We start from the raw sequence: 26,077 nt of genomic DNA on the forward strand, positions 1-26,077 counted from the left end.
CGGGGGATGTCGCTGTCCTCCAGTGCCACATCCCAGCGCGGGGACACCGCGGATCTGGGTCCCGCTGGGGCCGTGCCCGGGGCTGGTGGAGCATCCCCAGGGTGACATCGCGGAGCTCAGGGGGGTGGATGGATACCGGGACATCCCCCGGGGCTCTCCCCATCCTGCCGTGCTTTATTCCAGCATGGGCACTGGGGGCTGATGCCAGCAGGGCTCTGTGCCCGCCGTGTCCACCCCCAGCGCCCCGGAGCCGCTCCCACCCGCCCGGAGCATCCCCCGGTGCTCTCCCCCGGCACATCCCGGCCTGGAGAGGCGGATCCGAGCCCGGCGGGGCCGTGGCCCGGCTGCCGAGCCGCTGTCGCCGTGGCAGCGTTACCTGTCACCGCTGTCACTCCGCTGCCATCCCGCCAGCTGCCGCGGCGCGCCCGCGGAATTCCAATGAGGTGCCGGGAGCTGCGGCACCCCCGGGGCTGGGGGACAGCGTGTGACACGGGCAGGGCTGGCGGCTGTCCCCAGAGAGGCGCTGAGAGCCCTGCGGGTCGCGGCAGCCAGCGAGGTGGGACAGAGGGTGACGCCAGAATGTGCAGGACACAGCCGTGAGGTCACTCTTGGGACTGTGCACCCCAAAACCAACGCCGGGAATCAGCACAAGGGGCTGGGACCCCACGATCCCATCCATCCCCCTGCAGAGCCAAAGTGATCCCAAAAAATCCCTCAAACCCCCCCTCCCCATACCCCAGTGTCCCCCAGGTCCCACACTGTGTCAGCAGGTCCCACATTGTGCCACCAGGTCCCAAATTGTGTCACCAGGTCACTTTTGGGGCTGTGCACCCCAAAAACAACGCTGACAAGCAGCACAAGGGGCTGGGACCCCACGATCTCATCCATCCCCCTGCAGGGCCAAAAGTAATCCCAAAAAATCCCCCAAACCCCGATGTCCCCTCTGTCCCCGCGGCTCCGGGCGGGTCCCAGCTGTCCCCGCCTGTAATTGCCCTAATTAGATCGGCAGATTGGGATGAAGGTTTCACGAGGAAGCGGGAGCGGGGAGGTAGGAGGAGATAATGGAATCGCAGATGACATTCCCATCACCCAGCCTCTCCCAGCGCCGCAGCCCGGTCGGAAAATTATGCGGAAGGGGGGAGGAAAATTTCCATAATCTTCCTCTGCAGGGTGAGAGCGAGCTGGGCTGGAGCCGAGAGGGGTGACAGGGAGGGCTCTGTGCCACCACCGCGGTGTCACCCACCCTGCGCTGTGTCCCCACCGGGGGCGGGGTGTTCCTGCATCCCATCAGGTCCTGGAGATGTCAGGTGTCACCGCTGGGGTTTGGGGACATGGTGGGGACAAGGATTCATCCTGGAGGTGTGAGGTGTCACCCCTGGGTCACCACTGGGGTTTAGGGACATGGTGGGGACAAGGTTTCATCCTGGAGGTGTCAGGTGTCACCCCTGGGTCACCACTGGGGTTTGGGGACATGGTGGGGACAGGGATTCGTGATGGATTTTGCACAGCGTGTTTCGCACAGGTTTATGAAGAATATTGTGATTTACATCTCCGATTGTTTGCAAATGAAACGGTCATTGAAAAGATGTGCGTAGGTGTACGTAGGAGCCTTTTCTAGGGTATGGACCAAAACTGGAGCACTGTGCCCCGCCACCTCCCAACAGAACTGCAGTGTGCCCTTCCTCGCCGCTGTGTCTCTACCTCAAATTCACATGTGGAAATATAAAATCAAGGAGCTGATGGAAACAAGACACTCAGTGAGTATGCACTGCTCTCCTAGGAGAAGACAAGGAAGACAAGTGGGGGACACACAGGGACAAAACACAGCTGGCCTGTGTCCCCAGCCAGGGCAGAGCCCCTCTGAGGGGACAGGAGGGGACATTGGGGTGTCACCCCTTGGTCATTTGGTGCCCGCCGATGGGTTTGGGGACATTGGGGGGCATTGGGGGACATGGGAGGGATGTGGCCTGTGTCCCCAGCCAGGGCAGAGCCCCTCTGAGGGGACAGGAGGGGACATTGGGGTGTCACTGGGGTGTTCCAGCCTCTCAGAGCCCCCAGAACCATCTGGGGCAGGGCAGGAGCTGCTCCCCATGAGGACGCTGCCCCCGGCTCCATCTGGGTGCTCTGCCCAGGCAGGATCCAGCCCATCTCTAATTATAAAAATTATTTGTATTCCAGAGCTTCCCACTGTGCCCAGTGCCTGCAGGAAACTTCCAGCCCGGTTTCCTTCTCCTCCCTGACCTCACTTTCCTTCCCAGACCCTTCCCCATCCCTGTGCTCCCCATTCCCCAAATTTGCTGCCTCATTTCCATGAAAACGGGCGCTTTGTTTCCTGGGATTCAGCTCTGCCCGCTCCCCCCTCAGCCTTTGTCTTCCACAAACGCGGAACAAAATGGGGAAGAGGCAGGAAAACCCCACGGGGTGGTTTGGGCCCCAAATTTCCCCTGAAGCTGCTCGGGGCTGGGCTGATGGATGCACCAGGAGCTGCACCAGGAGCCCAGCATGCAGAAAAATGAGAGAGAAAAGGGAAAAAAGAGGGAAACAGGGAGAGATTGCTGTCCCTGCCGGTGATAAATGCTGCCAGCACACGGCACAGAGGGCGATCCGCCTCGCTGCGCTGTGCTGGGGGGAGAGATTCTGCTAAACTCGGGGAGAAATCCATTCCTGCTGCAGTTTGTGCCCTGCATCTGCAGGGAACGTGTCCCCCAACGTGTCACCAGGTCCCTGGAGTCCCAAATAGTGTCAGCAGGCCCTACTTTGTGCCACCAGGTCCTACATTGTGCCACCAGGTCCCCAATGTGCCGTCAGGTCCCACACTGTGCCACTAGGTCCCCCAGATCCTACACTGTGCCACCAGGTCCCCAATGTGCCGCCAGGTCCCTGAGGTCCCAAATTGTGCCACCAGGTCCCAGATTGTGCCACCAGGTCCCCCAATGTGCCACCAGGTCTCCAATGTCCCACATTCTGCTGCCAGGTCCCCAAGGTCCCCCAAATGTTCCACCAGGTTCCTCAGGTCCCCCAATGTGCCACCAGGTCCCCAAGGTCCCAAACTGTGTCACCAGGTCCCACATTGAGCCACCAGGTCCCACACTGTGCCACCAGGTCCCCAGGTCCCAAATTGTGTCACCAGGTCCCACATTGAGCCACCAGGTCCCCCAGGTCCCCCAATGTGCCACCAGGTCCCTGAGATCCCAAACTGTGTCACCAGGTCCCTCATTGTGCCATCAGGTCCCACATTGTGCCACCAGGTCCCCAGGTCCCAAATTGTGTCACCAGGTCCCCCAGGTCCCCCATTGTACCACCAGGTCCCCGAGGTCCCCCGGGGCCCAGGTGGCACCGCAGCTCCTGCAGGGGTGCTGGGAACGGTGGAACACCTCGGGGTGGCTTTGGAATCTCATTTTCCCTCCAAGGATTCCCTTGGAGCTGCTGCAGAGGAGGAGGAGGAGGAGGAAGGACGGTCCCCACCGCCGCCACAAACCGCACACACCAAGGGGGTCAGGGCACCCCCAAACCCCGAGGTTCGATCCCCCATCGTTCCGCGGCGCTTCCCCAGCACAATCCGGGCATTTTCCATCTCAGCTCTCGCAGGGTGAATTAAGGCCGGTAATTGAATTTCCTCCGGCGGCAGAGCCGGGCCGGGCCGGGGGAGGCGGCAGGAAACGCATTTGATGTCTCAGAAAAGCTGCGGATCCCGAACGTGCTGGGCTTTGGGGCTGGCTGGTTTTAATTTTTTAATTTTTTTTTTAATTTAAAGTCGGTCGTAAAAAGAGCCTGACTTGGAGGAGCTAACGACTCTCATGAATTATTTTTGTTGATTTAGGCGCCCACTCGGCTTTAAATATTAATTAATATTATTATTTATAATATTTATATAATTATTTATGTAATTATATATAACTATAACTAATTATATATTTATAATATTGATATATAATATATTATACTTATATAATAATATATAATTTTATATATTTGTTATAATTATATAATATATTTTTATAATTATGTAATTATAATATATAACTAATTATTTATATATTGACATATAGATATAAATTACATATTTATATATAATATATCATAATCACAACACATATATAATTATTGATATATTTATTATATATTATATATTATATATTATTAATATATAATATTAATAATAATTATGTATATTAATATAATATTAATATAATATTATATATTATGCATAATACATATTTTTATATAATATATATAATGACAATATACAATTAATTATTTATACATTTAGATATATTTTATATTATATATAACAGTTATAATACATAATTATTTATATATTTATAATATGCATGTATCATGCATATTTCATATAATATACTATAATACATACATAATTATATATATTTATAATATTTTAATATAGTAGATGCATTTATATATAACATATAATAATAATAATAATAATTATTATTATATATAAAATTTATTTATAATTAATAAAGTTGAAGTGCTGCCTTTCCCTGGGGAGGGTGGCAATGACGCTGCCCCAGGGGTGCAGGGCAGGGGGTGACAGTCACCAGCCCCTTCCCCTGCCCCTCAATGGGGCCAAGCTGCATTTTGGGACACAAACGGGGACATTGGCGATGGAGAAGGAGCGGCTGGGAATGTCCCCTCCCCTCCAGAGGGACAATGGCTCTGCATGCTGGTGGCCCTCAGGGACCAGTGGTGACCCTCAGGGGGTTCCTTCACATCTTCATTAATGACCCAAAAATGGAATGGTTTGGGTGGGAAGAGACCCCAAACCCATCCCATTCCATCCCTTCCACCATTCCAGGCTGCTCCAAACCATCCAACCCCGGCACACCACCAGCAATGAGGCAGGGAGAGCCTTGAGGTCCCTCCCAACCCAAATCTTTCCATAATCCCATAAAACCCGGGGATTTTGGGGTGCCTCAGCCCCCTCAGCATCAGCACCCCGCGCTGGTGCCAAACCGGGCCCTTTTCGCCGCACTTTGGTTTTATTGTCATGCCCAAAGCTTTAATTCGGGGCTGTCGTCCTCCCGCGCCGCTGATTTACGCTGCCGGGGCTTTAATTACAGCATTCAGCATTTCTGAAACATGAAAAAGCGCTCGGCTTCGGGAGCAATTAAAAGGCAGCGGAGTAGAGCAGCCCGTCGGAGGGGAGGGGAGTAAATCAAACAATTAAAAAGCTCGTTTGGGGCAGAGGGGGAAGGGTGCCACCCCAAAATCCTCTCCTGGGGGAGCCCTGGGGGGGGTGTCACCCCAGTAAATGGGCTTGGGGTGATACTGGGAGCACTGGTGGGGTGTGACCACATCCAGAACCCATTGGGAACATCTCGGCACCCCAAAAACCGCCCCAAAACCCACTCAGGGCCCGGCAAGGCCGGGACGGGGCCAGGACGGGGACATGATGGGGATGGAGACAGTGACAGGATGGGGACAGAGAAAGGATGAGGACGGGAATGGGGACAGTGACACCATGGGGATGGGGATAGGACAGGGATGGGGACTGTGACAGGATGGGGATGGGGACAGTGATAGGATGGGGACAGTGACACCATGGGGATGGGGATAGTGACAGGATGGGGATACTGAAAGGATGGGGTTGGGGACAGTGGCAGGATGGGGACAGTGACACCATGGGGATGGGGACAGTGACAGGATGGGGATACTGAAAGGATGGGGTTGGGGACGGTGACAGGATGGGGACAGTGACACCATGGGGATGGGGACAGTGACAGGATGGGGTTCCTCCTCCTCGCCACCCACCCCCAAGGATTCTGCGCGGCCTTTTGGGGTGGTTTGCCCGGCTTTGGGGTTTTCAGCGGGATCGAAGCTCTCTCTTGTGGCAGAACCGCTCCATTACAGCCCTGCCCGGGTTACCGAGCGCCGGCATCGCCCGGGGCTCCCCGGGGCTGAACCTCGGACGGATCATGCCCGGAGGGGTTCTGCGGATCGGGAAACTGCCAGCAGCCCGCCCTGCTCCCCGTGCCCGGCAGCTCCCGGCCGTGCCCGGCTCCGGGGGGCTGGAGCTGCCCGAAATCCCCTCCGCAGCCGCCGCCGGTCCCGTTCGCACCGGGGCTGAGCCCCCGCCCGCTCATCGCAGCTCCCGCGGCACCACCGCCATCCGATGTTTTTTGTCCCCCGCCCGCTCCGTAGGCAATAAAGCCCCGGATGCGGAAGTGCCGCGCTCATTTCCGGTTTGTTCTCAGCGGTTGCGGGTGAGCGATGGCGGCCGGGGGGACCCGAGGGGGACCTGGGGGATCCGCCGCCATCCGCGGCCTGGCGGCACCGGGCGGCCCTGGGGCGGGCTGGGGGGGAGGAGGGAGCACGGGGACACCCGATGGCCGGCGGGGAGCGGGGGGCGCCATGGCGGGGGGCTGAGCTGACACCATCTTGGTCCGTTTGTGCCGCAGGTTGGAGCTGCCGAAGCCGAGCCGGAACCATGGTGAGGGGCCGGGGGCTGCGAGGGGAGGGGGCTGCAGTGAGGGAGGGTGGGCTGGGGGGTCTCTGGGGTGAGTGAGCGGCGCGCTGGGGGTTCTGTGGAATGAGCTCTGGGCATCCCTGGAGAGCCCCAGGCTGGAGCTGTCCCTGCCCATGGCACGGGTGAGCTTTGGGGTCTTCCCAAGCGGAACATTCCGTGATTTTCATTCCATGAGTTTGTGTTTGGCCCCACAGCCTCGCAAGATTGAGGAGATCAAGGATTTCCTGCTGACGGCGCGGCGGAAGGACGCCAAGTGTGAGTGGGGGTCTCAGGCAGGCCTGGGGGAGGCTCCAGCTCGTTCCCTGGGGGCTCTGAGGAGCTCCTTGCCCTGGGAATGCCGAGGGGTCGGGGCTGGCCTGGTCCCTCCTGTGGGGTGTCCCTGGAACGCTGCTCCCAGCTGTGCATGCCCTGGGGGGTTCAAACCCTGGAAACAATTCCCAAACATGCCCTGCTCTGTGGGATGGTGCTGTTCTGCAAAAACAATTCCCAAACATCCCCCTGCTCTGTGGGATGGAAGCAATTCCCAACTTCTCCCTGCTCTGTGGGATGGTGCTGTTCTCCAAAAACAATTCCCAAATTTTCCCTGCTCTGTGAGATGATGCAGCTCTCCAGAAGCAATTCCCAAATTTTCCCTGCTCTGTGGGATGATGCAGTTCAATTCCCAAATTTTCCCTGCTCTGTGGGATGATGCAGTTCAATTCCCAAACTTTCCCTGCTCTGTGGGATGCTGCCATGTGGAATGTTGGAGCTGTGCCACCACAGGTGATTCATCCATCACCCTCAACAGGAGATTTTTGTTGCCACCACAAATGGAGGATAATTGAGGCAAAGAGCTGCCTTGTTTCACTGTTCAGCAACACGGGAAGAGTTTTTTCCCCTCTAATTCCTCTTGTTTGGATCAGGCTGTGGCAGGAATCCCTCGGGAATCCTGTGACAAGGGAGAGTTGAGCACTGACAGAGATTTTCCTCCCTCTGGATGGAGCTGGAGGTTTCTGCACGGGGCAGGGCGTGCACTGGGATCCCCAGGGGTGACACCGGGGTGTCCCTGCTGTCCCCTCCTCCCCCCAGCCGTCAAGATCAAGAAGAACAAGGACAATGTGAAGTTCAAGGTGCGCTGCAGCCGGTACCTCTACACCCTGGTCATCACCGACAAGGAGAAGGCAGAGAAGCTGAAGCAGTCCCTGCCCCCAGGTATCTGGGAATTGATCCCCTGTGGGGTGTTTGGGATTGAGGGGGGCTGTGAGACCCCTCTGGAAGGGTCCTTGGAGCTGGTGTCCCTCCCCCTGGTATCCTGGGAATTCCCTTTTGGATTTTTGGGATTGAGGGGGGCTGTGAGACCCCTCTGGATGGGTCCCTGGAGCTCTTGTCACCCCCAGTGCCTTGCTGGGGTCAGTGCTTGGTGTCCCCATGGAGCTGGAGGTTCCAGGCCCCCCATCCATGCCTGAGCCCCCCCAGTCCATGTCTCCCCTCTCTCTTCTCCCCAGGTCTGGCCGTGAAGGAGCTGAAATGAGCCGGGAGCAGCTGGGTACCTGTTGGAGTCTCTGTGTTTGTTAAAATAAATAAAAAACTGTTCCTGGTGTCACGTGTGGTGTTTCACAACTCACTGCTCCTGGCCCTGGAGCCACTCTGGGGTTCCTGGGGCCACTCTGGGGTTCCTGGGAGCCACTCTGGGGTTCCTGGGAGCCACTCTGGGGGTCTTTGGAGCCCTTCTGGGGGTCTTGGGAGCCACTATGGGGGTCCTGGAGCCACTCTGGGGGTCCTGGAGCCACTCTGGGGGCACTGGGGCTGGTTCTGGTACCGGTGGGGACTCACGGGACCTGGAGGTGCCCCTTTGCCCTGGGGTGCCAGCTGGGGACAGGCCCTGGGGCTGGCACCCGGTGCCACCATCGTGCCCTCCATAGCGGGCTCTGGCAGCGCTGTGGGTGCCCCCACAGCCGAGGTTCGGGGCGCGGTGTCGCGGGGCTGTCCCGGTGCTGTCTCTGCTGTCTCGGCGCTGTCCCGGCGCTGTCTCGGCTCTCTGTCCCGGTGCTGTCTCGGCGCTCTGTCCCGGCCCAGGGCGGGGCGCAGGGCTCGGGGCGGTACCGGGGGGCGGTACCGGGGGTGGCTCCCGGGGCGTGTGCGGGGCGGGCGGGCAGAGCCCGCGGCGTGGCGGCACCGCCGCCCCCCGCCCGGCAGCGCGGCGACCCCGGCCCGCCATGGGGCCCGCCCGCGCCGATTACCTGGCGCCCTGGTGGGCGGCCTGGCTGCACGGGCTCCCGCACCGCGACCCCCGCCTGCAGCCCGTGCCCAGCACCTTCCGCCCGCAGGACCCCGACTACCAGCAGGTACCGGCCCGGGCCCCCCGCGCCCTCCTCGCGCCCCCCGCGCCCGGTCCCGCTCGCCCCGCGCCCCCCGCCCGCCCCCGCGGCGCTGCCCGGCGCCGGCTCTGATCTCACGGCGCACAAAGCGCCTTTCATGGCCCGGGCCGGCCGGCACCGGCACCCGGCCCCGCCGCTCCCCTCCCGGCCCCGCCGCTGCCTCTGCCCCCGCCCCGCGCTCCCGGGGCCGCCCGGCATCCCGGGGCACGGCCCGCCGTGACCCCGCTCGGGGAGGGGGCAGCGCCGCCGTCCCGGTGTCCCGACAGCCCCGCTGCACCCCCGGCTCGGGGCCCTGCCTGGGAACGGGGACGGGGACGGGGACACTTCTTCCTCTTCCGCACGTGACAGTCCCGTGGGGCGCGGAGCGCCGCCGCATCCCGGCCACGCGAGCGGGTCACGGGCACGGCGGCTGACGCTGTCCCCGCTCTCCTTCCAGTCGCTGCTTGTCCTGGGCTTGCTGGCCGCCGTGTGCCTCGGCCTCAACCTCCTCTTCCTCACCGTGTACCTGATCTGCCTGTGCTGCTGCAAGAGGGAGCAGGACGCCGAGAGCAAGCGGCCCCACTCGTGTTGTGTCACCTGGATGGCCGTCACCGCCGGGCTCATCTGCTGGTGAGCGCGGGGACAGGGACCTGCTGCTGTCCCCCTGTCACCGAGGGCACTCTGCGCTCCAGCCTTTATGAATATCTTTAATTAGATGTGTGCAATGAACGTGCTCCATCCATCCATCCATCCATCCATCCATCCATCCCTGCCTCCTCCCGCGCAGCTGCCGGGGCAGCCCCAGGGAGCAGCTGCGGGCCGGCCCCGTCCCCGTCCCCATCAGGGCTGTGCAGAATTCCCGGCTAATCCCGGGCCGGTCGCTAATCCCAGCCCGGAGCAGATGGCGGGCGGCAGCGTGACCCAGCTGGCAGCTCCCTTGTGCCCGACCTTAATTGCAGCCACAACAATTAAACAAGGGGACGCTTCTTCACCCAGCTCTGGGGGCTTCCCAAGCCCCCCTCGGTTCGGGGTGGCTGGGAGGACCCCCAGGGCAGCCACCCCGAGTGTCCCCCGGCATTGGTGGCCTGGGGGGAAGCAGGATGGGCCCCGGGCCCCTTTGGCTGCCTGGCCACGACCCTGGCTCCAGACAAAGGGAGCTGTGCCGGGGCGGAGCGAGATGGCTGCCTGGAGCCTCGCATGGAGCAGGGAGACAGGGAGACAGGGAAACGGCACTAATGAGCTCAGCCAGCTCCCCCAGCATGGCTGGAATCCATTCTGCAGCTCCCGGGGGCTTTGAACCCCTCCAGCAGCCTCTTTTTGCACTAGGGTTTGGTGAGCACACTGTGGGCACGTGCCCGGCCAGGACACGGCCATGGGCACCTCTGTCCTCAGAGCCAGCTCCCAGCTCCATCCCAGCTCTGTCCCAGCCCTGCAGCAGCTGCAGGGAGCTCTGCACAGGCCCTGGAGGTGAAGGTTTAATCGCAGCCACGGCAGATTCCCCTAATCTGCTTGGCCCAGCCCCTCCGCCCTCAATCTCTCGGGTTTGCCAGGAGGAGCTTCCAAGGCACAGCTCTGGCTGTCCCCAGGCCTCTGTCACCAGCAGGAGCAGGTTCCCACCGTGCTGCTGTCCCTGCCGCCTTGTCTCTGCCCTGTCCCCCAAAAGCAGGGGGTGTCCCCTGTCCGGCAGGTGTGGCAGGGTGAGCGTGTCCCTCCCCTGTCACCAGTGTCCCCTCTCTGCCCACAGCGCCGCCGTTGGCGTCGGCTTCTACGGGAACAGCGAGACCAACGACGGCGTTTTCCAGCTGCTCTATGCCCTGGACCATGCCAACCAGACCCTGACTGGCATCGACTCCCTGGTAGGGCCCCCGGGTGCCTCAGTCCCTGCTGTGGGTTTGGTTGGAGCCCCAGGAGGGACGTCCGGCCGAGCCCCGGCGTGGCTGTGCTGGCCGGGCACAGAGGGTGATGTCACCCCGCAGAATGGGACCTTTGTGCCCTGCCAGGGCTGGGTCGGGGCCATGGCAGGGCTGCTCTGAGGGCACTGAGGGGTGGGGGGAGCTGATCTGCTGGGGAAAGCATTGCAGGGATGGGGCACAGCGCTCTGCCAGGCTGGTGGGTGCTGAACATCCCGGGGCAATGACCATCCCAGGGACTGACCATTCCCAGGGCACTGACCATCCTGGGGGACTGACCATCCTGAGATACTGACTGTCCTGGGGGACTGAGCATCCCAGGGACTGACCATTCCCAGGGCACTGACCATCCTGGGGGACTGAGCATCCCAGGGACTGACCATTCCCAGGGCACTGACCATCCTGGGGGACTGACCATCCCAGGGCACTGACCATCCTGAGATACTGACTGTCCTGGGGGAATGACCATCCCAGGGCACTGACCATCCTGGGCACTGACCATCTAGGGCACTGACCATCCCAGACTGACCATCCCTGTGCCCTCAGGTTGCCAGCACCACGCTGCAGATGCAGGGAGCGCTGGAGCAGCACCTGGCACGGCTGAACGAGCTGCTGGCCTCGCGGGGGGATTACGTGCAGACCCTCAAGTTCGCGCAGCAGCTGGCTGGCGGCATTGTCCTGCAGCTCCAGGGGCTGCCAGCCTGGCGGGGCGTCAGCGCTGACCTCACCGAGCTGTCGGGACAGGTGGCCTATGTGGAGTACTACAGGTGAGCCCCAGCACCCTGGGATGCGCCAGCAGGGCTGGGGAGGTGCCCCTGTGTGACACAGCCTTCCTCTGCCCCCAGGTGGTTGGCTTACCTGCTCTTCTTCATCCTCGTCCTCACCGTCTGCCTGCTGGCCTGCCTGGGGCTGGCCAAGCACTCCCGCTGCCTCCTGCTCCTGTGAGTACCTGGGGACGGCCTCGGGGGGCTCACGGGGACCCCCAGCCATGCTGCCCACTCTGCTCTCCCTGCAGGATGCTGTGCTGTGGGCTGCTCATGCTGGTCCTCAGCTGGGCCTCCATGGCCGTGGACACGGCGGCTGCGGTGGTGAGTGGGGCAGGAGGGGAGGGAGGGAGGGAGGGAGGGAGGGAAGGGCTGCCCAGGGCTGTGCTGGGCACTGTGGGCATCACTGACATTCTTTGGGGCAGGAGAGGAGGGAGGAAAGGGCTGCTGGGGGCTGTGATGAGCACTGTGGGCATTGGTGACATCCCTCTGTCCCCACAGGGCACCAGCGACTTCTGTGTGGCCCCGGACAAGTTCATCCTGAACCAGACAGATGATGAGATCAGCGCAGGTCAGGGCTGGCTGTGAGGTGGAGGCAGGCATGGGCAGGACCCCCAAACCCACCTGGGGGTCTGCCACTCTCCCCCCATGGCTCCCTGAGCCCCGGGATGCTCCTGCTGATGTTCCCCTTCTCTCTGCAGAGGTGGTTCATTATTACCTGTACTGTGACCAGAGCCTGAGCAGCCCCTTCCAGCAGGTACAGGGGGGGTGGGCACCCCCTTTGGTGCTGCCTGGGGCTGGGGGGGTCTGTGACTGTGCCCCACATCCCCGTGCAGGCCCTCACCGTGTTCCAGCGCTCGCTGACCACCATGCAGATCCAGATCCAGGGGCTCATCCAGTATGCGCTGCCCCTCTTCCCCACAGCTGAGGTACAGGAGCGGGCAGCAGGGATCCCCATCCCTCCCCCTGCTCCCCAGAGCTGCCTGACCCCCCCTTTTATCACAGAAAGACCTCCTGGGGGTGCAGCAGCTCCTCAACTCCTCAGAGACCAGCCTGCACCAGCTGACAGCGCTGCTGGACTGCCGGGGGCTGCACAAGGTGAGAGGGGGTGACAGGGGAGCATGGCTGGGGTCCCCTGGGGTGCCACCAGCGCTGCCCTGCCTGTGTCCCACCAGGACTACCTGGATGGCCTCATTGGCATCTGCTACGACGGCGTGGAGGGGCTGCTCTACCTGGGGCTCTTCTCCCTGCTGGCGGCCGCCGCCTTCTCCACGGTGATCTGCGCGGCCCCACGAGCCTGGCAGCAGCTGGCTGGGAGGTGTGTGTGCCCCCTGTGCCCCCTGCCCTCCCCCTGGGCGCAGAGAGCCTGTCCCTGTCCCTTGGGAGCCTCTCAGGAACCCAAGTCCCAGACACTGGGACAACCCCAACATGGCCAACAATGGGGAGACGCTGTCCTGTGCCCCAAGGGTACTGAGGGCACCCGGGCTGGTCACCTTTGCAGCAGGTAGAAAATAAAGGGCCAACTCTTAGCAGGGGTTAATCCAAGGTTTTATTCCAGGAGTCCCAAAGGAGCCCCCACACCTCAGGGGTGTGAGAGCCCTGGGAGATGTGCCAAGGTTGCACTTAAAGGGAGGTGGAAACCCAAAGTAGAGGACATTTACTGACCAATGAGTGACCCTGAGGGATGGGGACTGTGGGACGGACATTTAGGACAGTGTTATGGGGCAGGGCTTGGGGGGCTGAGCCCTGGCCTCTGGCTGATCACTCCACATCCTGGAGCGAAGCTTCTAGATGGAGGGGATGGGATGCTGAGTGATTGACAGAGAGCCAGGGTGGGGGTTTGGGGATGATCTCATCCAGGGAGAGGGATTACACAGGTAAAGGGAGTGGGGTACATTCTAGGATGAACCATTTGGGAAAATACGGGGATACAAACCAAAACTTCTTCAAAGTATTACAGAGGATAAAAACACACTGCAACAGAGCCCCTCTTTGTCCCACGGGGTGTGATGCCAGCACTGCTGTGTCCCCGCAGGGAGCGGGACTACGATGACATGGACGAGGAGGACCCGTTCAACCCCGCGGCGCGGCGCATGGCCACGCACCGCCCGCCGCGGGGGCAGCTGCGCAGCTTCTGCAGCTACAGCAGCAGCCTGGGCAGCCAGAGCAGCCTGCAGCCCCCGGCGGCACAGACCGTGTCCAACGCCCCCGTGTCCGAGTACATGTGAGCCCCCCGAGCCCCCCGTGCCGTGGCCGTGGCCCCGTGATGGGCAGGGGGTGACGGGGTCCCTCTGTGCCCCCAGGAACCAGGCCGTGCTCTTCGGAGGGAACCCCCGCTATGAGAACGTGCCCCTCATCGGGAGGGGCTCTCCTCCCCCCACGGTACGATGGGGGGCCGGGGACAAAGCCTTGTGACACCCTGGGGGTCACTGTGGGTCTGCGGGGTGGGACAGGGATGGGGGGTCCTGGTGGCTCCTGCCCGGCTCTGACCCAAATCCCGGCCACCCATGGGGAGGGGGCACGGCCACACGGTGGGGGACACCAAAATGAGCGTCCCCTCCCTCCCTTCCCTGTGCTGCCTCTCCATCCTGGCTCTCAGAGGATGCTCCTCACAATCCCTTCACATTCCCATTTCCCTGCTCGTTAATCCTGCCCTGCCTGGTATTGCTGCTTCATTTTTTATTCCTTGTCTTTTTTTTTTCCTTTCTTTTTTTTTTTTTCCTTTTTTTTTCTTTTTATTTTGTGATTTCTTTTAATTTTTTGCATCCATTATTTTGGAGCTAAGTTGCCCATCAAGAGTAAGTTCAGCCACTTCCTTCTCCCTCCTTACCCCAGGGGCAGCAGCCAGGTTCTACCCTCCTCCTCCTCAGCCTTCCACACCTCCCTCTATCCTGTTTGGTTTTTGGGGTGCAGAGAGCTCAGGGAGGGAGGACAAAGGGCCAGGAGGATTTTCAGCTCCCACCTGTTGGGATGCTGGTCCCTGTGTCCATCCCTGCAGCCAGGATGTGGCCCCAGGAATGCTGCTGTGGCAGCAATACTGTCCCTCCCCTCCAAGGAGGATTTTTTCCATCAGGTGGAAGCTTGGATCCCATCTCACAGACCTGGCAGCTGGCAGAGCTTCCTCCCAGGGGGGGACACGAGTGGGGGGATTAATTGGAGCTCTTCTCCCAGCCCTGAACAGTTTAATTCACCCAGGATTCAGATCCCTGAGGAAAGACTTTCCGAGTCCAGAATAACAAACTCGGAATAATCTGCTTTAATGCCTGCCCGGGGTGATCCTCCCTGCTGGGAAATCCTGCAGAAATGTGATGCTGGGGATGGGCTGGAGGCTTCATCCCACAGACACACCCCCAGGGCAGATTTGGGATGAATTTGGGAAGGTGGGAAGGTGGAGGATGAACCTGGGAAGGGACAAAGCAGAACTGGATTTAGCTTGAGGAGGGGGCTCTTGTCTCCCCCAGCCCTCAGGGGTCTGAGAGCAGGGTCTGACCCTTTCCATGCCCCCTGGCAGATGAATTTGGGATGAACCCCCACAGGAACACCCCTGGGGGCAGCGTGGGGCGTTTTGGGGTGCTGACCCCCGTTTTGGGGTGCTGACCCCCATGTTCCTCCCCAGTACTCCCCGAGCATGAGGGCCACGTACCTGGCGGTCACCGATGAGCACGTGCGGCACCGCGGCGACTTCCCGGCCTAGGAGGGGACACCAAAGAGCCTGAGGGACAGCAGAGCACGGGGTAGGAGCCACGGCAGGGCTGGGGGCCAAACCTGGAGCCCCCCAGCACCCCCTGCCCTCACAGCCCCACACCTGCTGCCTTAGGGGCTCCCGGGAGCGCAGAGGGGCTGTGGGGGCTCCTCCTGTCCCTGTGGAACGTTCTGGAGCACAAACCCCGCACCATGCTGCCCTGGGGCTCCCCTAGCAATGCAGCACCAACCACTAGTGATCCCAAACCCTTCCCCAGCCCTTTCCAGCCCCCCTGGCATTCCCAGGATGAGGGATTTGGGATGTTTTGGCCCTGGCATTTCCCAGGATGAGGGATTTGAGATGTTTTGGCCCTGGCATTCCCAGGATGAGGGATTTGGGATGTTTTGGCCCTGGCATTTCCCAGGATGAGGGATTTGGGATGTTTTGGCCCTGGCATTCCCAGGATGAGGGATTTGGGATGTTTTGGCCCTGCTGGTTTTCCGTCGCTTTGCCCCCGGGTTTTGGGAGGTGCTGGCTCTGTTGCAGAGCGGGGTCACTGCACTGGGGTTTGGGGTGGGTTTAGGCTCTTTTTGGTCCCCCAAGGCGGGTGTGGGATGGGGCAGGCTCCCTTCCTCCTGCAGCCCTGGAGTGGTCACACATCCCCTGGGAGAGGGAGAGGGACAGGAGCTGCTGGGGCATCGCTGGGGAGGGACAACATGGACCTGCCACCCCTGAAGCCTCAGCCAGCATTTCCAGGGTGGGGAGCTGAGAGAGCTGAACCTGCCCCTTTGGGCTGCCCTTTGGCACAGGGACCCCAGAAAAGGCCCCTTCCCCCTGGAGCAGGGATGGACCCCCTGCCCCATCCACCCAGACCCCAAACGGTGCAGGCAGGGCAGTGGTGTGTGCCCGCCCCAGGGCCAGGACATCCCTGACTCCCCTCCCCATGTTCCCCGTGACTAGCATCCCTCCCCTTGGGGAATATCCCGAGGGATTTTTTTATTTCTTTGGCTTTTAACGTTTCCATGTAACGGTACTGGTAGAAGAGCTGTTGTAACCACATGTGAACTAACCGAAGGGCTCCGGCTGGGGGCTGGAGTCCGGCTGGATTTGTTTGTGCCCTTTTGGGAGGAAAGATAATAAACACTTGGACTAAATTACTGGCTCTCGTGAGGGTTTTTTTGGGGGGATAATCATTTTTTGGGTGGTTAATTCAGTGTTTGGGGCAGTTTTGAGTTGACCTTCCCAACATGGCGGCGGTCACGTGATGATGACGCCATTATAGTGAGGACAGCATCACGTGACGGTGTCACGTGACGGGTTCAGGCTGTTGCCTGGCAACGGCAACGCGTCCCTGGTCAGGCTTCCCCGGGAGCGGGACGGGACCAGGCCGCACCGGGGTCCCGGGGCCTCCGCGGGCTCCGTGCTCACCCTGGGCGCTTCCTCACTCCGTGCCTGTGGCTCAGCTCCGCTCTGGGGCTCCCTGAGGCTCCCGCTGCCCTTTGAGCCCATCTCAAGGTCCTCCCTGCATGGGATCCCTGCTCCCGTTTGGGCTTTGCCGAGGTTCCTGTTCCCTTTGGGATCGTCTGGGACTCCCTGAGCTTCTTGTTCCCTTTTGGGACATTCCCAAGGCCTACACAGTCTTCTGGGGCTCTGGAGGGTCCCCTCTCCCTTTTGGAGTCCTCCATCAGAGACCCCATTTCTATTTGGGGTTCCCCGTCTCTTTCAGCATCCTCCCTCTCCAGGCTCTCTGTTCCCATTTGGGTCTCCTTGAGGCTCCCATTCCTTTTTTCCTTTTCTTCATCCCTGAAACCCTCTCTCCTTTTGGAGCTCCCCGAGATCCCGCTCTCCATCCCTGAGAACCCCACTCCCTTTTGGGATCCTCTCAGAGCCTCCACTCCCTTTTGGGATCCTCTCAGCACCTCCTGCTCTCCTTTGGAACTCTCTCCTCCACCCTGAGGCCTCTGTTTCCTTTTGGGCTTCCCCAAGGCCCTCCATCCCCATTGGAGCTCTCCATCCCTGAGGCCCCCCGTCCTTTTAGGGGTTCCCTTGGAGGGCCCGCCCTCCGTCCCTGGTCTCGCCATCCTTTCCATCCCCTCCCACCATGGAGATCAAGTACGAGTACTCGCGGAAGCGCAGCGAGTTCGGCCGCCCCTGCGTCTTCTCAGACCTCCTGGCCGAGGTCACCGTGAACATCCCACCCGACCCTGCCCTGGCCGAAGACTTCATCCCCCAGGACCCCGTGGACTTCGCGGTGCAGGAGGGTCCTGTCCTGGCCGGGCATGAGGTACAGGGACACCCCCTCACAGGGAATAGGGGACATCTCAGGAGGGATGGATGGATGGATGGATGGATGATGGATGAATGGAATCCATGGATGGATGGATGGATGGATGGATGATGATGGATGGATAGTGTGACAGGCACCTTTTGGGCTCAGGGCCTGTGTCCCCTCCATGTCCCCATGTCCAGGTGAACACGGAGCGGTCACAGGTGACCATCCGGGGTATCAACCACGTGGAGGGCGGCTGGCCCAAGCACGTGGACCCCAAGAACCAGGAGCTGACCACGCGCTACCGGGAGGAGGTGGAGAGGGAAGAGGTCTACACCAAGACTATCCAGCGCCTCAGCTTTGTAAGAGCCTGCCCTGCTCCCCCCAGACCCCCTGAGCCCCCCAGGGCCCCCCAGAGCCCCCCAGAGCCACAGCCCTGCTGTCCCTGCAGGTGGTGGAGCACTACATCAAGCAGAACAACACCATCGACATCTACGAGGAATATTTTGAGGAGGAAGAGGAGGAAGACGAGGATGAGGAGCATCCCTCAGCCAAAATCATCTGTGTCATCAGGTAGCACAGCTGGGGGGACTCCCCAGAGCCTCAGTGGGGTCAAACCACCTTCACAGAAAATGGGAGAACATTAGGAGTTCAATTCCAGTGGGTTTGGGGTGCTTCTGGTGCAGTTTGTGAGTGGAGAGCCCCACAAACCTGAACCCTCCCTGCCCCACCACTCCCTGCCTGCCCAGGGGATTTGGGGGAGGGAAGCAGGGTCAGACCCAGCTCTGAGCATCTCCTGATGGTGCTTTTGGATTTTCCTCCTTGTTCTTGGTGCCTCAAAGGTTAATTTCCACATCAGGGGTGTTTAGGAGTCAGCTCCAGTAAGATAATTGGATTTTTAGAAAGGTATGACTGGAAAGAGGATGAAATCATCAACCCTTCTCCCCCTGCCCAACCCCTCAGGAGAATCATTTCCTGCACTCAAGGCTTGAGGGCTGCAGATTGGTTTCCTTGTGGTTCCCACAGTTCCCTGTGGGAGATGCTCATCCCAGGCATTTGCAAACTGACCCATTTTGGCTGATGTGTCACCCCAAAGGGACCCCAACAACCCCAGGAGGATGTGCACACACCTCTCCTGGCACCCCGACGGCAGCAGGGCCCTGGCCGTGGCTTATTGCAGCCTGGACTTCCAGGAGAGCAGGAACCTGAACTCTGATTCCTACGTCTGGGATGTGGGTAAGGGCCAGGCCAAACCCACCAGGGGACAGGGGATGGAGCACTTTGTGTCTGAGAGAGCAGGATGGGGCTGGCAGCAAGGCCAAACCCACCAGGTGACAGGAGATGGAGCACTTTGTGTCTCAGAGAGAGGGATGGGGCTGGCAGCACCCTAGAGAGGGTCACTGGGGGAGCCTCAGTGCAGAACCAGGAGAAATGGGAGCTGGGAGGGGGGAAATGAGCACTGAAATTCCCTCCATGGCTCCCCAGCCTGCCAGGCAGCAGAGCCTCACATGAGGGGCTGCTGTTGGTGAGGTTCAGCTGGTAACGAAGGAAGAAAGAGGCAGCAGGAGCCCAGGGTGAGACTTGTGCAAGCCTGCCTCACACCTGGTGTGTTTTGGAGAGAAAAGGACAAAAAGAAGGGTGGGAATGCAGATTTGTGTATTGAGGGTCTGTCCCAGGCCAGCTCCTGGTGACATGGGCACCTCCTCCTGCACAGCTGTGTCAGGGAACGGGGTGGGGGCAGCAGGAGGGGTTGGGGGCTGCTTTTGGGGGCTTCACCCTTTGCTTTTCACTCATCCCTCCTTGTAGAAAAACCCTACACCCCAGAGCTCACCCTCAAGCCCTCGTCCCCTGTGGTGACCCTGGAGTACAATTCCAAGGACTGGTATCACATGCTGGGAGGCTGCTACAACGGGCAGATAGGTGAGGGGTGAACTCTGCTCCAGGCTGGCTCCAGCCCTGCGGCTCTGCCAGGACCTGTGCTGCCTCTGGGAGAGCAGGAGGAGCCCTGGCATTTACCTGTGGGCAGGGGTGTGCCCACCTGAGCGGGCACCCAGGGAGGGGAGGACATCGTGTCAAGGATGGATGGATGGATGGATGGATGGATGGATGGATGAAATCCATGGATGGATGGATGGATCCAGGGGATGAGCAGGATGAGTGCTGTGCTCCCACCTCTCCCACCTCTGTGGATGATCTCTGGGGAGCACTGGGTGAGGTTTGCTCCCTGTTCCAGCTTGGACAGTGGGGGAATCATGACAAGGAAAGGAGCTGGGGAGGGTTTTTCTTTTCCTCCCCAGTGTATTGGGACACCAGGAAAGGGGGGCTGCCCATGGAGATGACCCCTGTGGAGTTCAGCCACAGGGACCCCGTGTATGGAGCGTACTGGCTGCCCTCCCGAACAGGCACCGAGTGCTTCTCAGGCTCCACTGACGGACAGGTGAGGGGCTGCAGCAGGGCAAGGGGCTCCACAGGGCTCCTGAAGAGCTTCCTGTGCCTGCCCTGCCCCTCAGCAGCACAAGATCCCGCTCTCCCAGGCTGGCACGGGGCAGCTGCAGGACTGCCAGCACCTCTGACCGTGCTGGGAGCAGCCCCAGAGCCCCTGCCACACCTTGTCCCCGCAGGTGCTGTGGTGGGACATCCGCAAGATGTCACAGCCCAGCGAGAGACTGGTCTTGGACATCAGCCGGCAAGATCAGCTGAAGGACGCTCTGGGTGCCAGCTCCCTGGACTTTGCACCCGTCCTGGTCAGTGTCCCTGTGCCCACCACCCACACTCCAACCTGGGCACGAGGGGGAGCCCAGCCCAGGGGTTTCGGTCCCTAAACCCCACCTTGATGGTGGGTCCCAGGGTTCTGCCTGCAGCAGGATCCCCTGCTGCCCCCCAACCGTGGGGTCTCCATCCTGCTGACAGCTGCACCCTCCTGCTCCCACCCCCAGCCCACCAAGTTCCTGGTGGGCACAGAGCAGGGCATCATCATCTCCTGCAATCGTGATGCCAAGACACCGCCCGAGAAAATCGCCAACATCTTCAGGAGCCACATTGGAGCTGTCTACAGGGTGACCAGGAACCCCTTCTTCCCCAAAGTCTTCCTGTCAGTCGGCGACTGGACTGCTCGGATCTGGACCGAGGAGCTCATGGATTCATCCTCAATTATGGAGACCAGGTAGGTCTCCTTTAGAGAAGTACTAGAGAGCCTTTAGTTGGGCAGAAACCATCCCCAGGGCGGGTGGCAGTGGGGTCTGCTCAGCCCTGGGCTGTGCCCGAGGCAGGGCAGTGCCAGCGTGGCTGAGGGCTGGCTCTGCTGGAAGGTACCACAGCTCCTACCTGATGAACACGTGCTGGAGCCCCGTGAAGCCGGCCGTGTTCTTCACCGTCCGGTCAGACGGCGTCCTGGACATCTGGGACATCCTCTTCCACCAGAAGGAGCCTTCCCTCAGCGTCAAGGTGGGTCCCCAGCACCTCTGGGACCCTCACATCACCCCAGGGCCGAGTGTCACCCCCGCCGTGTCCCCAGGTGTCCAACGATCCCCTGCTCAGCCTGTGCTCGCAGGACAACGGGCGCATCGTCAGCTGTGCCACCAAGATGGGCAACGTCTCCCTCCTGGAGCTCTCCCCGGGGCTCTGCACCATCCGCAAGAACGAGAAGACCCTGACCTCCACGGTATGTGCCCCCTGAGCGTGCCCACCCTCTGCCTGCAGCCCTGTGCTGTGCCCAGCCGTGTCACAGGGTCCCCTGTGCCCCCACATGTGTCCCCAGATGTTCGAGCGGGAGGCCAGGCGGGAGAAGGTCCTGCAGGACAAGTACAAGGAGCGGCTGCTGCGGGAGCAGGACCGCCTGCGGGCCCAGCCCGAGCAGCAGGAGGATGCAGTGCAGACCTTCCAGCAGGCCCGAGAAGATTTCCTCGCCAGCATCAAGGCAGAGCGGCGGAGGAGAGGCCTGGAAGCGCCCGGAGAGGTAACGGGGATGGGACAGCCTGGCCACCACGGCAGGGACCCCAGCAAGGGCAGGGCACAGGGTGAACCTCAGGGTGAACCTCTGTCTGTCAGGAGGAGGAGGAGGAGGCAGCTGCAGAGGAGCAAAGCCAGCAGGAGTAGGGGGATGCCAAGGTCAGTGTGCTCCGGCTGCGCCTTCCTGTCCCCTCCATGCCAGAGCTGCTGCAGGGACAGAGCCACTGTCCCCAGGCCAGGCAGCTCTCCTGGGCTCTCTGCCCTCTCTGCCCTCCTGGGGTGGCAAGTGGGGGACCCTGCACAGCCCCCTGATCCCACAGCTGCTCCCTGGCCTTTGCATCCTTATTTCCTTTGGTGTGAATAAACCTGTGCTTTCCACGTCACATTTCCTCTTTTGTCACAGCAGGGTCGAGCAGAGGGTGGGAAAGTCTCGTCCTCCTGCTCCTCCTGTCCTTTCCTTGACCCAGGACGCCCAAAGCCAGTGGCTGAGCACAGCCAAGCACCCACGGCAGCACAGGGTGTCCCCTCAGTGTCCCCAGGCCATGCAGCAGGGCACAGCAGGGTGGCTGGTGGCAGCAGGGGCCCCAGTCCCCTCTGGGCTCTGTGTGCCCACAGGAGCAGCCCAGGGCTGGGTTATCAGTGCTGGGTAAACACAGCCCTGCTGGTAGAGCTGGCAGCCACCCCGACTCCTCACCCCCCTTAATTAATCATTAACGAGCTGCCAGCAGCACTGTCACAGCGATGGGGACATCACACGGGTGGCTCTCTGTGGGCTGAGGGGGAGCCCCCAGCAGGACCCTTCCCCAGGCTCTGCTCAGGGGCTGAACCCACCCGTGGGTGAGCAGTGCCAGGACAGGGTTCAGGGGCCATCACCCCCCAAAGCCACACCAAGCAGGGACCCACATCCCCACAGGGAATTGCACCCATGCCTGGATGGGTGCTCTCCTTCCCAGGAGTTCCATCAGAAGGAGCCGGGCTGGGGAGCAGCGTCACCCCAAAGATGCCCCACGCGTCCCACACTCATTTTCTGCTTTATTAGGAAAGGGGTGGGGGTACCTGGACAGGGATGGGGCAGCTGCCACCACCAGTGGGGACAGTGCCCCCCACCCCTCCTCCACTGGGGGAGGCTGACGGGCCCCTCACCCCCAGACTGGGCAGCTCTGAGCTCAGTTTGCTCCTGAGCTGGACCCAGCTGCACACACAGAGGGACCCCGGGGCTGCCTCACAGGAAGGATGGGCTGTCCCTGTCCCCATCCCCACACCCACTGGGGTCTGTGATGTGCCCGTGGGCTGCATATTTCACCTCCTGCACCCCCTACATGGGTCTGGGGCGCTCCCAGCATCCTCCATCCCCGGGGACAGCGATGGGGACGAGACATGGCAGGGGAACACTCAGGGAGGGGTGGGCAGTGCAGAGCTCAGTCCTGGAGCCCCCCAACGAGGGGACCCACATCTACCTACAGGACCAAGCGTTCCCCACATGGTGCTGGGGCCAGCAGGACAGCACCCAGCTGTGCCTCGTTACTTCTTCACCTTGATGAGGGAGTGGTAGACGGGCTTGATGATGATGTGCAGGTGCAGGGAGTTGTCGATGAGGTACTCGGAGGTGCGTTTCTGCAGGTCGGCGTGCACCAGGAAATCGGCGGCCTCGTCCGAGCTCTGGTGGAAGCTGTAGGCGTGCTTGACCAGCACGCGGCCCTGCTGCCTCACGCCCACCAGCACGGTCTTCTGGAAGCTGACGCCGGCAAAGTCGGGGCTGCTCATGGCCGGGGTGATGACGAGGCGCGGGCGCCCGTCCTCGATGCGTACGGGCTGGACGGCGCCCGCCACCGAGTCCGAGTAGACGGGGCGCAGGCTGACGGGCAGCCAGCGCGGCGAGAAGAGCGCGTTCCACGTCACCCTCTTGCCGGCGTCATGGCTGCTGGGCCCCAGCTGCGTCTGGAAGCTGGTGCTGCGGTCGTCGCGCGCGGGGTTGGTGATGACCCACTGGGAGCCCCAGCTGGGCGCGAGGTAGTTGCGGGGCAGGAACATGCTGCAGTTGACGTCGAAGTACTTGGCGAAGTGGAGCGGGGAGGCGGCATGGAACTGGAAGGCCTGGAAGAGCAGGTCCTGCACGGCGGCGCGGTGCCGCGCCAGCACGGCCGACTGCGCCTGCAGCCGGAACAGCTGGCTGGGCGCGATCATGGGGTAGCGGATGGCGCGCAGCACCCGCTCGGCCACGAGCGCCTCGGGCTGCCGCCGGCTCAGCCAGCCCTCCACGGCGGTGTAGAGCTCCAGCTCGCTGTGCAGCACCAGGTCGGAGCGCTCCAGCAGCAGCAGCAGCAGCTCCACGCTCACCGAGCCCCACTCGGCGCTGCCCAGCACCGCCGACAGGTTCCAGGCCAGGAACTGCAGGCAGCTCTCCTGCAGCGCCGCGTCCCCGACGCGCACGGCGTAGTGGTACCAGCCCACCACGTGGCCCTGGCTGGACTCGCTGGCCAGGTGGGTCCTCATGTATTCGGCCACGCCGCGCTGCAGCCCCCAGACGCGGTACTTGCTGGCCAGCTGGTGCATGGGGATGGCCTGGTGCAGCAGGATGGAGACCCCCCCGCAGTACAGGTACCTGGGGCAGAGCAGGGGGTGGTGACACTGGGGACATCCATCCCCAGCAGCTCGGTTCCCAAGGGAGCAGCCTCTGCCATGGGCTGCTTTCCACTGAGTATTCCCACCCCATGGGGTCCCCAGGGTTTCCAGAGAAGCCTCCCCCCTCCTTGCATGTTTCCCTCCCATTCCATTTGATCTCCATGGTCCCCAGCAGAGCATCCTCCTTTTCTGGCTGCATCCCATGAAGTGGAGCATCTATGTTCTTTGGCTGCATCCCTCCAGGTACACCCATCCCACAGGGTGGGAGAGAGGAATTCTCCCTCTCGGGCTGCCCCTCCCAAAATGTACATCCTTTCCAAAACGTACATCCCTCCCAAAACGCACATCCCATAAGGGATGTTCCCTGTGGTTCCCAAGGGAACATCCCCATCCTTGGCTGCATCCCTCTGGCCATCCCCATCCCATGGAGCTCCCCGTGGTTCCCAGGAGAGCAGCACCCTCCTCTCCTCCCCATCCCCACGCACCTGATGAACTTCTCGAAGAGCGCGGCGGTCTCGGGCGGCTCATACAGGGTCACGACGCTCTGGTTGCGCAGGAGGCTCTCGAAGACCTCGCTCTGGAGGCTGAGCAGCAGCTGGTGCGTGTGGAACACTTTGGGCTCGTCGGAGGCGGCCGAGCGGACCCGCAGCACCGAGTCGCTGCCGTTGCCGTTCTGCAGCAGCTCCTGCAGCCGCTGCAGCAGCGTCAGCGAGTGGTTGATGGTGGCCGCCGTGGAGTCCCCGCTAAAGTCGGCTTTTTGGGCTGCAGGGAGATGGGACCGTCCCAGAGCTGCACCCCAGTGCCGGGTACTGAGCTGGGCTGGGGTTACCGGGGGGGCTGTGCACCTCCTGCCTCCACTTCCCCAGTGCCAAAGGGCTGCTGGTGCCAAGGGAGTGTGAGGGAACAAAGGACGTGGGGACGGTTGTGTTCCCGAGAGCCAAAAAACTGCCTTTCTGCAGCAGAAGGGCTGGGACCACCATGTCCCAGGCTGGGGTGTGCTGGGAAATGGCCGGGTGCCGGCGGCACTGGCTCTCAGCCCGGTTTGCCTGTCCTGATCCCGTCCCCGCTGTGGGCAGAGGGAGCTCCGGGCATTGCCCCGAACTCTCACATCCCTGATGGATACATGGGGGTACAGAGAGCCCTTGGGCTTGGGGAGCCAGGCACGCTCTGCCCCACAGCCAGGAATGGGGTCCCGAGCAGCCTGGGGTCACCAGCTACCCTGGTGTCACTTCAGGGATCCCAACAGGGACTGGAGAGGGATCTGGGAATGTGGAACAGGGGTCTCCATGCTCCTGTGGGCACTGGGATCCTTCCTTCCTCTCCTCAGTCTTGACACCACTCCACCCGGCCCTCGGAGCATCTTTCCTCCAGGAGGAATTTGGCCCCGTCTGTCTCAAATCCATCTTCCTCCTCAAATCCCGTCTTGCCGACGGATTACCCTTCCCAGCGCCGGCTTAAGGCCGGGGAATGAGGAAGGGGAGCGGGGATGAGGAAGGGGAGCAGGCGCCCTGTACCCCGCGGCACCGAGCCCTTCCCGGGGTACCCACCAGCGAGCACAACCCTGCTCCGAGAGCTCGGCACACCCAGGAGCCACTTCCATCCCCTCGGGCACCCCGAGGGCAGCGGAGAGCCGCGCTCCGCTCTCCATCAGCCGCCGAGCCGCACCCCGGCACCCGGCGAGGGCAGCGTCGCCCGCGCCTCGGGGACCCTCCGCGCCTTCCCCCGCGCCACGGCCGCCCTTACCGGCTTGCACGGTGAGGAGGAGGAGGAGGAAGGCGGCGGCAGAGCCCCAGCGGCGGGTGGCCGCGGGCCGGGTGCCCGTCAGCCTGGCCATGGCGTCGCAGGCGCATCTGCCGGGTGCCGCGCACGCTGCGCGCCCGCCGCTTATGTAGGCCACGCGCCCTCCCGGCCCGCGGGCCCGCGCCGCCGCATCGATTGGTGGAAACTGGGACCGGCCGTTGCCACGGGAACGGCTTCCAGCCCCCCCGCATCCCACCGGGACCCCCGGCCCCGGCCCCGCAGCCCCGGGCGCTCCGCAGCGGGGACGGCGCCGTGCGGG

At 61.5% G+C, this 26,077-nt stretch overlaps 4 protein-coding genes across 7 annotated transcripts; 3 read left to right on the forward strand and 1 right to left on the reverse strand.

Moving 5' to 3' along the window:
• The first annotated feature begins 6,181 nt into the window (after positions 1-6,181).
• On the forward strand, positions 6,182-8,069 carry RPL38 (ribosomal protein L38). Its single transcript, XM_054293160.1, has 5 exons — positions 6,182-6,224; positions 6,420-6,451; positions 6,682-6,742; positions 7,556-7,678; positions 7,972-8,069. Exons 2-5 carry the CDS (start codon positions 6,449-6,451, stop codon positions 7,995-7,997), a joined length of 213 nt encoding a protein of 70 aa, XP_054149135.1. The 5' UTR covers positions 6,182-6,224; positions 6,420-6,448; the 3' UTR covers positions 7,998-8,069.
• Positions 8,070-8,676: 607 nt separating this feature from the next.
• On the forward strand, positions 8,677-15,447 carry TTYH2 (tweety family member 2). Of its 3 annotated transcripts, none has more exons than XM_054293145.1 (15): positions 8,677-8,811; positions 9,281-9,453; positions 10,568-10,679; positions 11,280-11,500; positions 11,579-11,674; positions 11,749-11,821; positions 11,999-12,068; positions 12,199-12,254; positions 12,334-12,426; positions 12,503-12,595; positions 12,673-12,815; positions 13,533-13,721; positions 13,801-13,879; positions 14,278-14,295; positions 15,114-15,447. In XM_054293145.1, exons 1-15 carry the CDS (start codon positions 8,683-8,685, stop codon positions 15,189-15,191), a joined length of 1,623 nt encoding a protein of 540 aa, XP_054149120.1. In that variant the 5' UTR covers positions 8,677-8,682; the 3' UTR covers positions 15,192-15,447. The 3 variants fall into 3 exon arrangements, with proteins under 3 accessions (XP_054149120.1, XP_054149122.1, XP_054149121.1); XM_054293147.1 differs by having other exon boundaries at positions 14,283-14,295; XM_054293146.1 differs by lacking the exon at positions 14,278-14,295.
• Positions 15,448-17,178: 1,731 nt separating this feature from the next.
• DNAI2 (dynein axonemal intermediate chain 2) lies at positions 17,179-21,760 on the forward strand. 2 transcript variants are annotated; one of them, XM_054293162.1, is made up of 12 exons: positions 17,179-17,463; positions 17,649-17,810; positions 17,900-18,021; positions 18,545-18,684; positions 19,255-19,368; positions 19,746-19,885; positions 20,070-20,192; positions 20,385-20,611; positions 20,757-20,892; positions 20,963-21,109; positions 21,206-21,403; positions 21,496-21,604. In XM_054293162.1, the coding sequence occupies exons 1-12, from the start codon at positions 17,281-17,283 to the stop codon at positions 21,541-21,543; spliced, it is 1,740 nt and encodes a 579-aa protein (XP_054149137.1). In that variant the 5' UTR covers positions 17,179-17,280; the 3' UTR covers positions 21,544-21,604. The 2 variants fall into 2 exon arrangements, with proteins under 2 accessions (XP_054149137.1, XP_054149136.1); XM_054293161.1 differs by having other exon boundaries at positions 21,206-21,760.
• Positions 21,761-22,818: 1,058 nt separating this feature from the next.
• On the reverse strand, positions 22,819-25,887 carry BTBD17 (BTB domain containing 17). Its single transcript, XM_054293139.1, has 3 exons — positions 25,762-25,887; positions 24,504-24,780; positions 22,819-23,998 (listed from the first exon to the last, which is right to left on the reverse strand). Exons 1-3 carry the CDS (start codon positions 25,850-25,852, stop codon positions 22,918-22,920), a joined length of 1,449 nt encoding a protein of 482 aa, XP_054149114.1. The 5' UTR covers positions 25,853-25,887; the 3' UTR covers positions 22,819-22,917.
• Positions 25,888-26,077: the final 190 nt, after the last annotated feature.

The sequence above is a fragment of the Melozone crissalis genome, unplaced genomic scaffold, assembly GCF_028551555.1.
Source record: "Melozone crissalis strain CALT ecotype California unplaced genomic scaffold, PUWL_Pcris_2 ptg000129l_1, whole genome shotgun sequence".
NCBI lineage: Eukaryota > Metazoa > Chordata > Aves > Passeriformes > Passerellidae > Melozone > Melozone crissalis.